At 33.8% G+C, this 13518-nt stretch overlaps 1 protein-coding gene across 1 annotated transcript in view; it reads right to left on the bottom strand.

Annotated features, from left to right (window-relative positions):
• Positions 1-13518, bottom strand: part of Ccdc171 (coiled-coil domain containing 171) — a 398124-nt gene that overhangs the window by 166284 nt on the left and 218322 nt on the right. Inside the window, exons 19-21 of the mRNA XM_071600432.1 lie at positions 12396-12622; positions 11446-11628; positions 2032-2217 (exon numbers count right to left, since the gene is read on the bottom strand). Of these exons, the coding sequence (XP_071456533.1) occupies positions 2032-2217; positions 11446-11628; positions 12396-12622 (596 nt within the window). The remainder of the gene's footprint in view (positions 1-2031; positions 2218-11445; positions 11629-12395; positions 12623-13518) is intronic.

Genomic DNA, 13518 nt, shown 5'->3' with positions numbered 1-13518 from the left:
GAGAACAAACAACCCAATCAACAAATGGGCCAAGGACCTGAACAGACACTTCTCAGAGGAGGACATACAATCAATCAACAAGTACATGAAAAAATGCTCACCATCTCTAGCAGTCAGAGAAATGCAAATCAAAACCACCCTAAGATACCATCTCACTCCAGTTAGATTGGCAGCCATTATGAAGTCAAACAACAACAAGTGCTGGCGAGGATGTGGGGAAAAGGGTACACTTGTACATTGCTGGTGGGACTGCAAATTGGTGCAGCCAATTTGGAAAGCAGTATGGAGATTTCTTGGAAAGCTGGGAATGGAGCCACCATTTGACCCAGCTATTCCCCTTCTCTGTCTATTCCCTAAAGACCTAAAAAGAGCATGCTACAGGGACACTGCTACATCGATGTTCATAGCAGCACAATTCACAATAGCTAGACTGTGGAACCAACCTAGATGCCCTTCAATGGATGAATGGATAAAAAAAATGTGGCATTTATACACAATGGAGTATTACTCTGCATTAAAAAATGACAAAATCATAGAATTTACAGGGAAATGGATGGCATTAGAGCAAATTATGCTAAGTGAAGCTAGCCAATCCCTAAAAAACAAATGCCAAATGTCTTCTTTGATATAAGGAGAGTAACTAAGAACAGAGTAGGGTCGAAGAGCATGAGAAGAAGATTAACATTAAACAGGGATGAGAGGTGGGAGGGGAAGGGAGAGAGAAGGGAAAAAGCATGGAAACGGAAGGAGACCCTCAGAGTTATACAAAAGTACATACAAGAGGAAGTGAGGGGAAGGGGAAAAATAATACAAGGGGGACAAACGAATGTCAGTAGAGGGGGCAGAGAGAGAAGAGGGGAGGGGAGGGGAGGGGAGGGGTGATAGTAGAGGATAGGAAAGGCAGCAGAATACAACAGACACTAGTATGGCAATATGTAAATCAATGGATGTGTAACTGATGTGATTCTGCAATCTGTATATGGGGTAAAAATGGGAGCTCATAACCCACTTGAATCAAATTGTGAAATATGATATATCAGGAACTATGTAATGTTTTGAACAGCCAACAATAAAAAATTAAAAAAAAAAAAATGGAAATAACTCCACGGTTTGTGTGATGTTCACATGACATAATAAAGATTTAATATGGCATTCCTGCCAAACAGGAATTTCTCAATAAATTTTGGCTATTTTATTATTAGTAGTGATGGTATTTAAGTATTAGAATAAACATACATCGTTTGTTTAATTAGTTATTTACCAATTCTGAATTAATATTAGTTATATACCAACTCTGAGTTATATATCAATCCTAAGTTGACTGATTGCATTACTAGTATGATACCTGAAATAGAGGCAATATTATTTTTAATTTCCTGGATTTAGTTCCATCCTAGTATGTATAACCTCACTAGCAAAAAATCCTCAAGTAGTAAAATTAAAAACAAGAATTCTCCTATACTTTATAACCAACATTTCCAAAAGAAAAAAAAATACTGCAGTCCTAAATCTAGTAATGAAATTCTCTAAACAAAAAGTCATAGATTATAACTTCCCTTTTCCTTCTAAATACAATTGCCAAGAATATATGACAACGAGAACAAATCTTTCTAACCAAATCTCCCTCCTATCCAAATGTGCATTTACTATATAAGAATTAGAGAGACCTAGATCCAAACCCTCCAGAATCCAAAAGATATGTGGAGTTTCCAAAGTCCAGGAGGCACAAAACAAGAATAGGAAAAGAACAAGAAGAAACAAGGAAGATAAAATAAACAAAATAAAAATTAATGTTGGAAAAATCTCCACTTTGTTTTCAACCAGCCAGTGAAGCCTACTTTCACATTTTCAATACATCTGAATGTATGTTTATAACTGAGGATGAAATGAGAGTTCATTCATTCCATTCTTATAAGCTCTTATACAATAAAATTTCACACCTTGGGACCTAGTCCCTATTCAGGAGGTATACATGAATCCCCACTAAGATCCAAATAGGAAATAAGCCTTCTGGGAGAGATGCTCTCCTACCTTAACAGCTTCTCCCAGAGTTTGGTTTTTGTCAGCTTCCTCACTGGAGTGCAATTCAAGTCTGTAATTCAGCTCCTGTAGTTGTTGTGCCTGTTCATTCAAAAGCATTTGTGCCTGCTGCTCCCGAAGCAATGCATTATTTAGTTCTTCACATGCACTTTCAAATTTCTCATGGGTGATCAATTTCTTTTAAAAGAGGGGAAAAAAAATCAGTTACAATCTAACTGCACTGTTATATCATTTTATCTTCAGAACTATATTTGTTAACATAATATAATGCAAACATTTCTAAGTATTCAATGCAAGAAAAAATATAATTTGTTTTTATTAATTTCATAAGATAAAAATATGGTTGGTTTTTAAAGCACAAAGTCATACTTCCAAAGTAAGCATTTTTAGTAAAAAAAAATTAAAAAGGCTCAAAAACATTCCAAATTCTGAATTAACCCATAATGCCCAGTTTAAATCTTAATACATAAACACTTTTTATAAAGATTATGATTATGGGACTTAAAAACTTTAACCAATTCCTAGGCTTTCAAATGATAATCTGAAAATATGTGTTTAGTGTTAGCTTTCAGATTTCCCCAAATGTTCTTGGCAAGTTCTCACCAGATCATACATCCCCCATTGCCACTCCCATTCACACTATCATACTATCTTGTTTTATTTTCCTCACAGCAACTGTCATTATCAGATTAACCACACTTTTAAAAAATTGCCTAGCCATACCCTGTCACCAACCACACATGCAAGGATGTACTTCCACTGAGCTTTCTCACCCAATACACAAAAGAGGGCCTGGGCTAAGCAAGTGCTTGTCCTTATTTGTTGAATGAAAAAATATTCATATACAAACATCTGCCAATGAAACTATATGTCATAACATACAACATGATTTTTTACAACATCATAACTACTTTGGAGGGCAGTGCTGTAAAATAAACTAATGACAGTCCCACACAGGGGTCACCCCTGAAGGCACATGAGGTCCAGGGCAAGATACACTTGAATATCTTCTGTTCAAAACATTTAAACAAGCAACTAGCTACAACAAATAGGAAACATCTTGGATCTTGAAGTACAAATGAGAATGTTTCATAAAGGGAAGGTAATAGGCAATGTAGTTGGAAAACGAGGAATAACATGCAGGCCACTTAGTCACACTAAGTAAACTTATACATCTATTTAAATGTACAACTTTATCATTGTTAAAAAGGATTTGAAGTAGATTAACATAACTAACCATAAATGTAAAGTAATTTGAACTTTAAAAAAAATCTAGAAAGGGAGAGCAGAATAAGATCTTATTAAATCTATGCACCTAGAATGTAGGATTATTACAGTTGAATGTAGACTTTATATCTAACTTTTCTGATGACAGAAAAAAAATAGAAATGTACAGAACTAGAAATGCTAGAACTGAATTTGAGAGTATATAGAATGGGCCCTTCTATATTATAATATGTAGCAAACCAGTTTTGTTTTTAAAGCAATGGACTTTTACTTCCTTTTTCAATGATATATAAAATGCATTCATCACCACTGATGAAATTTTAGAAGGGGAAATTAAAGTATAAAATAGATGCTTAATACTTTGCCTAAGTTAATATAAAGTAATGAGAATGTAGACAAAGAATAAAGGAAAGTTGTCTTGTTTCCTGGAGTCACCTAGTAAAGGTTTATCTATATATCACTGATATATCTTTGGTGTTTAGATCTTACAAAACACTCATCTTTTCATTCCCTCTTAACCTCTGGCTTACTTCTCCATATTATCCTAATATAACCAAACTCTGCTTCACTACATCAGTCCTCACAGCCTCCTCTCAGCACTCTAGCTCTATACTACTTTTTTAAATTATTTTTTATTTATATATGACAGCAAAATGTATCACAATTCTTATTTTTCATATCTCTGGTTGTATACAATTTGTGTCTTCATACATGTACTTTGAATAATAATGTCCATCACATTCCACCATCATTTTAACGCCATGCCCCCTCCTTTTCCCTCCCACCCCTTTGCCCTATCTAGAGTTCCTCTATTCCTCCCATGCTCCCCCTTCCTACCCCACTATGAATCAGTCTCCTTGTATCAGAGAAAACTTTTGGCATTTGGTTTTTTGGGATTGGCTAACTTCACTTAGCACTATCTTCTCCAACACCATCCATTTACCTGTAAATGCCATGATTTTATTCTCTTTTATTGCTGAGTAATATTCCATTGTGTATATAAGCCACATTTTTTAATCCATTCATCTACTGAAGGGCATCTAAGTTAGTTCCACAGTTTGGCTATTGTGAATTATGCTGTTATAAACATTAATGTGGCTGTGTCCCTGTAGTATGCTGTTTTTAAGTCCTTTGGGTATAGACCGAGGAAAGGGATAGCTGGGTCAAATGGTGGTTCTTTTCCCAATTTTCCAAGAAATCTCCAGACTGTTTTCCATATTGGCTGCACCAATTTGTAGTCCCACCAGCAGTGTATCATGTGGGATTAGGCCCCAATTTCCTTAACAAGACTCCTTTGGCACAGAATTAAAATCAAGAATCAATAAATGGGATGAACTCAAACTAAAAAGTTTCTTCTCAGCAAAAGAAACAATCTGTGAGGTGAACAGAGAGCCTATATCTTGGGAGCAAATCTTTACCTCTCACACATCAGGCAGAGCACTAATCTCTAGGGTATATAAAGAATTCAAAAAGCTAAGCACCAAAAAAAATATCAATCAATAAGTGGGCCAAGGACCTGAAGGACTTCTCAGAAGATGATATGCAATTAATCAACAAATATATGAAAAAAATGTTCATCATCGCTAGCAATTAGAGAAATGCAAATCAAAACTACTCCAAGATTTCATCTCACTCCAGTCAGAATGGCAACTATTAAGAATACAACCAACTGGGACTGAGGTTAACATGGCTCAGCGGTAGAGTGCTCTCCTAGCACATGTGAGGCACTGTGTTCAATCCTCAGCATCACATAAAAATAGAAACAAATAAAAATAAAGGTAATGTGTCCAACTACAACTTTAAAATATATATTTTTTTAAAAAAAAAAAGAATACAAACAACAATAAGTGTTGGCGAAGATGTGGGAGAAAAGGTCCACTCTATCTACTTTTTAACATTCCTCTGTTTTCCAAGTCTTGAGAATAGGTATTTTTTTATCTCTTCCTTCTTTTATTTCTTGTGTTGTTTTAAATTATCCCTTCTTATCATCAAATCATTCTGTCCTTCTCAATCCACTTGACCTCTATAAATCATGATCCCCACTATTTTGCAAGATTTCCTTTATGTTAACAAAATGTGTTTTTTCTTCCCACTCCTCCAAAAATTTTTATTTACCTAAAAAAAAAAAAAAACAGCTAATTTTAGCCTGTGCCTTACCCATCCATCATTCTCACAAACTCAATTCTGTTTACAATTCTGGAATTAAACAGGATTAAACAAATACTGTAATGTAGAATAAGAAAAATATGATGTGTAAAAGGAATTTTAAGGCACTAATAAACAAAACAAAACAACAACAAAAAACTTGAAAATTTAGCTGTTAAAGGACAACTGCCAGTAGATGAACACAGTATTCCAAAACAACAAAAGCTCTGAATAGCTTTTGGCAGGCAGGATGTTTCCTTTTAGACCAACTGTAAAGAAGCTATTTCTTTCTTTCTTTCTTTCTTTCTTTAAATATACTTAGCCTGAAATCAGTGAAAGACAACTGTTGCAACCACACTCCCCAATTTTTTTTAGAAAAAAAATACCATCTTTTTCCATCTATATGTTTTTTGGTGGTTTTTGGTTTTTTGGGTTTTGTTTTGTTTTGTTTTGTTTTGTTTTAGTTTTAGATGGACACAATATCTTTTATTTTATTTCTATGTGGTGCTGAGAATCGAACCCAGTGCTTCACACATGCTAGGCAAGCACGTTACCACTTGAGCCACATCCCCAGCCTAATGTTTTTAATAAAATAATTATTTGTTTATACAGTTAGTATAAATGTTAACCATTACAGTGAAGTGGTCAAAAGCATAAATTTAGGAGCCAGACTACCCAGGTTCAAATCCTAACATTTCCATTCCCTATGTGACTTTGGCCAAGTGGCTTAGCTGTTCTGTGACCCATACTCTTCATCTATAAAATATGGATAATAATAGTATTTAACTATTAAGTTATAGGAGATTATTATGGGGATGAAGTGAATCAACAACTGTGAAACAATTAAGGTCAGTGCCTGATACATGATCTTAAATGTTACAAATCATTACTTTATTACTTAAAATAGTATGCCAAAAATATAAAAATTATAGACTTCATTCCTTCAATTATTACTTTAATTAAACCTTTTATTCCTACACTTCAGAGGAAGCAATTCACATTAAACATTTCCTGAAACATATTCTTAGGCTTTGCTGAAAGTCAGTTAATTAGAAGAAAAACCTTACAAGAAGATTCTGTCGCCTCCCACCAAATTTTCTTCAAATTCTAATCTTTTTCTCCAGATTCTGGAAATTGAGCCCTGATTACTAATCAAAAATAAAATGTTGCCAGGCACAGTGGCACATGCCTGTAATCCCAGCAGTTTGGGAAGCTGAGGCAATAGTATCACAAGTTCAAAGCCAGCCTTAGTGTGGCCCTAAGCAACTCAGTGAGACTCTGTCTCAAAAAAAAAAAATGAGCTGAGGAGGTGGCTCAGTGGTTAAGTATCCCTATGTTTAGTTCCTGGTATCAAAAATAAAATAAAACGTTAACTTGTCAAAGAGAAGTTGCTAAATTGTTTTCTCAATACATAAATAAGAACCAAGAAATAAAATTATATTCAATATCTACAATGCTTCATACATATTATACAACATACCTAAAAAAGTCTTCCAATTTTCAAGAAAGCCTCTATCATCTAAACCTAAATTTAGCTATGTTCTAAATCTCAAATTGCATCAATGACTGTCTCTATCCATTTTTTTTTCCCCATGGTGAAAACTTTATTCATTCTTAAGTGATACCTTTTTTAGAGTTGTCTTCCTTTGTTCACATAGAACATGTTAAATTTAAGATTTTTTTTTAATTTTTTATTGTTGGTTGTTCAAAACATTACATAGTTCTTGATATATCATATTTCACACTTTGATTCAAGTGGGTTATGAACTCCCATTTTTACCCCATATACAGATTGCAGAATCACATCAATTATACATCCATTGATTTACATATTGCCATACTAGTGTCTGTTGTGTTCTGCTGCCTTTCCTATCCTCTACTATCCCCCCTCCCCTCCCCTCCCCTCCCCTCTTCTCTCTCTACCCCCTCTACTGTCATTCATTTCTCCCCCTTGTATTATTTTTCCCTTTCCCCTCACTACCTCTTGTATGTACTTTTGTATAACCCTGAGGGTCTCCTTCCATTTCCATGCAATTTCCCTTCTCTCTCCCTTTCCCTCCCACCCCTCTTCCCTGTTTAATGTTAATCTTCTTCTCATGCTCTTCGACCCTACTCTGTTCTTAGTTACTCTCCTTATATCAAAGAAGACATTTGGCATTTGTTTTTTAGGGATTGGCTAGCTTCACTTAGCATAATCTGCTCTAATGCCATCCATTTCCCTGCAAATTCTATGATTTTGTCATTTTTTAATGCAGAGTAATACTCCATTGTGTATAAATGCCACATTTTTTTTATCCATTCGTCTATTGAAGGGCATCTAGGTTGGTTCCACAGTCTTGCTATTGTGAATTGTGCTGCTATGAACATCGATGTAGCAGTGTCCCTGTAGCATGCTCTTTTTAGGTCTTTAGGGAATAGACCGAGAAGGGGCATAGCTGGGTCAAATGGTGGCTCCATTCCCAGCTTTCCAAGAAATCTCCAATTTTGACAGTCTATCTCAAGATTTCAAATTTCATCTGTATATATGATTGGAAGTAAATCAAAAGAAAGTAGATATACACTTCAAAACAACGGGCTTTAATTTTTATTAGTGTACTTTAATTATACAGAATAATGGATTTCATTAAAAAACTGGTTTTTAAAAGCATTAAGAGGTCTTTACTATTTAAGTACAGTGGTAAATTATTAGAAAAATTGCATGTCTATGAATAAGGGAACAGAAAAATTTTGATACAGAAAATTTTTCAGACAGAATAACGTTCACTTATCTAAAATAAAATTAATAATGGCTCAGGAAAATACCATATCATTATTTTTGCTCATTAATATAAATCAGGATGCAAATTGTACATACAACATTTCTATACTAACTCTGTCCACAAAGGCATACATATACACAAAGAAAAACATGGTGAACACAAAGCATCCACATTTCAATAGTGATTGGTGCTGAAAGGGTAAGATTAGAGTGACTAAAACTTTCTTCTTAAACATGTTTCTTTTGTGTTTTGTTTGTTTGTTTGGTTGGTTGGTTGGTTGGTTGGTTGGGTTTCTTGTTTTTTGTTTTGTTTTTTGGTACCTGGGATTGCAGTCAGGGGCACTCGGCCACATCCTCAGCCCTATTTTATATTTTATTTAGAGAGAGGGTACCACTGAGTTGCTTAGCACAAGGCTGGCTTTGAACTTGTGATCTTCCTACCTTGGCCTCCCAAACTCGCTGGGATTACAGGCCTGCACCACTGCGCCTGACTTAAACATGTTTCTTGATTGTCATTTATAATTATCATGTTTTACTTTTGAATTGGAAAAAATGGTGAAGCAGCTCATACATTTTTTTTCTTTTATGAGCAAAAAACTAAGAAAGTAAGTGGAAAAATGTGGTATCTTTTTTTTTTCTCATGAATATACATTTATTGTATTGACATTTCTGTCATTCCCATTTATGCCCTACATAACAAAAATAAATGCTTTTGGCCTTTGATAAAGCTATAATCAGGTAACAAAATTAGTTGCACAGCATGACTTAATTATTAAAGAGCCTATATAGAGTTGCACACACCAAGATAATAATGGTAGTTAACAATTAGTGATAGTTACAGATGTTTTGAAGATTGTTTATTTGTAATTTTTTTCTTAGTATTTTCTGATATTCTACCATGTGCAGGTGTTGCTTTTGTGAAAATAATTTTTAAAAACCAATATTCCCAATCCTAATTTAATCACTGTCTCACAGCCTTTTACAGTTTCTCTGTCTGGAAAATAATTCAGAATACAACACATCTAATCCTTTTATGGATAAAAATCTTTTTATGAATAAAAAGAGAAAAGAACATTTATAATTCCCTAGCAGCCATGTCTTCCTAACCAAACAATTTTTTCCATCAAACTCTATCCTAGTCTTTTAGAAACTCTCTTACTGAGCAGCTCTTAGATTACTGTCTTTGTTGTCACTGTCCTTCATAAAAAAGCAGCATGTGCTTAGTCTGTCATAAAGCAGCGTGGTAGATTTCAAAGCTCAGATTCCACTGCTTTTCCTGAAAGTAGTTATGGAAGTTTCATGTTGAGTTCCCCTAACAGCCTGAGGGAGTCAGGACAGGGGGGTTGAGAACCCGGCTTCCAACAGGACTCCAGATTGAACCAGGACTCTGCCACTCTAGCTCTGTGCATCATTGATCCCTATACAACCTCTGATCCCCTCAGTTTCCTCATCTGCAAAATGAATATGATAATGCCTACCATACCATCTTATTAGCACCAAGTGAGATCCTGCTTGTAAAGAGGCATAGTTCAATGCCTGGAAAATAATACTTGTTATTGGAGCATTCAATGGCTCAGTAAATTGAACTATAATTTATTTTAAAATGAAACTTCAACTTCTTCACAAATAACTTCAGAGATTCAAAATCCCATCCCCTCCTCATAGATGTTTTATCTTTGAGAGAAATAAATATAAAGAGTATCTCGTGGAATCTTTCTGCTTTGATTTTGTTATATCAAAACTCTGCCTACACAATTTCTCAATTTGAAAGTTTTCAAATACTCAAGTGAGCAATTTTCTGTTTCTTAATAAAATGATTATTACTTCTCAAGAGTAGAGCTAGTATCTAATCAATCTAATTATACCAACACTTATCTTTTTTTTGAGTTGGAAAGAAATTTAAGTAACTGGGTATTTTCTATTCAGACAATTACTATTAAAATAGACCATGTTTAGATATTCAAAACATTAGTTTTTAAGTTCCTAACACTAAAACAAACAAATAAAAATCATTGTTCAATTTAAAATTCAAAAATTCAAAGGAAATGAATGGTACAGTATCTGTTAGTATATAAATTTAATCTTTCTTAATTTTCAAACAGTATCCGGTAGTTCACTATAAAATGAGACTGGGGGGATATTTAAAAGATCAACTCCATTATTTTTAATATTTCATTAATTTAGTTACTAATATGTTGTTCTCATAAAGTAAATTATTCTAATAGTTAATACTGCTAGCAAATGTGGTATCTTTAAGACAGATGATTAAAAGAAAACTATGACTTAATTCATGATTATTTATCCCTCCCAATTCATAGGAACCCTCTACCCCTTGAAGGTATAACTATTTGGAGTAATAATTAATATTAGAAATTTATACTAAAAAATAGGATTAATAATCAAACTATTACTTGCCACTGCCTCTGTTGCTACAAATGTTAAAACTGTGAATTCCAAATTAACTGAAAGATACATTTTAAAAGTATGTTTAAACAGAAGTTATGCTTACAAACGTGGGTGCTCCAAAGAAAGAAGTACTAAAAGAAGCTCATTGCTAGGTTTAAGAACAAATTTCACATTCGTATTTGTATTAGTTGTCGTCAGTTATGCAACCATTTTGAAGTTTTGGGGTAATCTTTTAACTGTTTATATGCATTAAAAACAGCACCATAGCAGCTCTCACAAATAACTAACTCAACTATAAACAGAATATGTGGATATCTGTATTTTTATTATGTTTCATCCATTTCATACATATTTTCATCTTGATCTAATGTTATTTGTCACACAGCCTTTCTTTCTCAATTATCTACTGCTTTTACATATACTACAAATCCTTATGGCAAGTTAGACAAATTGAATATTTATTTGGAAAAGTAACTTGATTTCATACTAAATAATCTAATTCATTCAAAATACTCAATATAAGGTGAAAAGAGAGGAAATCTCCTCCCCAAATATTAGGCTCCTTAACTGGAGGCATTTTAAAAGGAAAGTTCTGTGGAGAAAAGAAATCTATTAATGAGACTTTGAATTATTTTTTAATATGTATTTTTCAGTTTTCGGTGGACACAACATCTTTATTTTATTTTATGTGGTGCTGAGGATCGAACCCAGAGCCCCGTACATGCCAGGCAAGCGTGTTACCACTTGAGCCACATCCCCAGCCCAAAGACTTTGAATTATTTTTAAAAACCAAACAATAAAAGGGGGGGGGGGAAGACATAGAGATAGAGATAAAACCAAAATCAGTTTTCTAAATCCTATATACTTACAGAGTGCTTAAATTCATTTAACTGCATTTGGAGACCCTGGGCTTTGTCAAGCTCCTTTTTCATTTCATTCACATTGCGTTTGAATTCTGTGACCTCGAGGCGCAGAGAACGGCGTTCCACTTCTGCTGCATGCAGTCTTTGTGTAAATCCAAATATTTGCTTTTGTAATGATGCTGTGCTTTTCTGTTATTAAAAAAGAGCAATTTAAAAAGCAGTAACTACTGATTTACTAACAAATCAATAGCATGAACTATTTTACTAAGTTAAATGTAATTTAGATTATACAAAACTTAGCTATTGCTGAAACTTAGAGGTGAAAGCCTCACTTTACATGTGTCCGATAATTTGGCTTATATGAAATGAACACCTGAAGAAATTAACTAGATGGCTAGAAAACTGAATTGACAGTTATTGGGTCTGATACAAATCTGTGGCACTGTGCATACAGAGAACAGTGTATTTAGAACTCATGCCAGGACTTATGTTTTTTTGTTGTTTTTCTTAATATTTATTTTTTAGTTTTAGGTGGACACAATATCTTTATTTTATTTTTATGTGGTGCTGAGAATCAAACCCAGTGCCTCACGCATGCTAGGCAAGCATGCTACCACTTGAGCCATATCCCCAGCCCAGTACTTATGTTTTTAATTAGAGCTTTATAGTTATACATAGTAGTTGGGTTCATTCTGACAAATTCATTCTCATGAAATTCGATTTCAGTACATAATCCCCCACATTTTCCCTCCCATCCTCCCTCCATTCTCTTTCCTCTACTCTATTGGACTTTCTTTTACTCATCTATTTATTTACATTTGATTTATTTATTGAATTAAAAGTTTACATGAAACCTAAAGACAATCTAAATACATTATATACAAATAATTTAAACCATAAATGAGTCTGATTTTAAATTAAATCTACAGTCCTAAAGTCAGTGTTAAATGACATACCATAATGGGCACATGGCCACGCAAACCATATTTCAGGGCCAATGTGTTTATTTTATGAAGTCCACGGGCCAACCTCTGAACCAGGGAATCTTTTTCTACATATGATATACTCCTGCCATTATGCAGAGGTATACTCTCCATTGCCAGACTAATTTTATCCATGAGTTTTGCAAAAGAATTTTTCGCTGTACCTATGAGTAAATGTCCACAAATTCTGGAATTTGGATCTTCAAAGAAAAAAAAGAAAGGAAAAAAAAGCACAGTATTCAATTAAATTACATATGTACCATAATGGGAACATGGCCATTAATCACAATATGAAAAAAGAATATTTTTAATAGTAATTCATTCAAAGTCACCTCCCACGTTCATTTTCTCCATGAAAAGATGTACACAGAAAGTAGCTTACCTACTCAAGAATATATCTAAAGAAAATCTGCATGTATTTATAGTATGTCATTTGCATGGAACACTCTGACACTAAAAATTCATTGCTCTTTTCTTTCTTTTAAAACCTTACATAAAACCATTTTCTATTTACAACTACTACAGCTTGTTACCATAATGCCATACTATTTATATTCTTGGACAAGAAAATATAATTTGCCTTATTCCAAGGCAATTAAAATTTTACAACTACAATTACTTATTTCCCCACAGGATTTCGGTAATCATCCCTCTCATATAATGGACTTGAGGTCCCAGCATATCCAACATGGCCTGCTTACTGCTAGATTCATCAGGTCTGTAATTAATAATTGTGTTTAATGTTGATAAATAAAATTGTCAGTGCTCTTTCTACTAATTGGTATTCCAGATAATGGTTAATAGGTTTATTTATGCCTTCATAAAAGTCGTGTAATTTAGTTTTCCCTCTGCTAGGCAGGTCTTAATCTGTCATTACTTGTCTTTGACACTATCAGTATAAAATGACAAGCATGGAGAGATTATTTATATTCAGTAGTATACCATTCTACATTTCAAGAGTCTCTGCTGTTGGAGTTAATTTAAATCATGTCTTTACACCATAAGCATAAAAAGAAAATTTAGCCAGTTTTACCCAATAAAAACATCTTTTTTAATTGTTGGATTCTGTACGCTTCAATACTAAAGAGCAACACTG

This window comes from Marmota flaviventris, chromosome 13 (genome assembly GCF_047511675.1).
Source record: "Marmota flaviventris isolate mMarFla1 chromosome 13, mMarFla1.hap1, whole genome shotgun sequence".
Taxonomy (NCBI): Eukaryota; Metazoa; Chordata; class Mammalia; order Rodentia; family Sciuridae; genus Marmota; species Marmota flaviventris.
The sequence above is the reverse complement of the archived record's forward strand: the minus strand, read 5'-3'. Positions and strand labels throughout refer to the sequence as shown.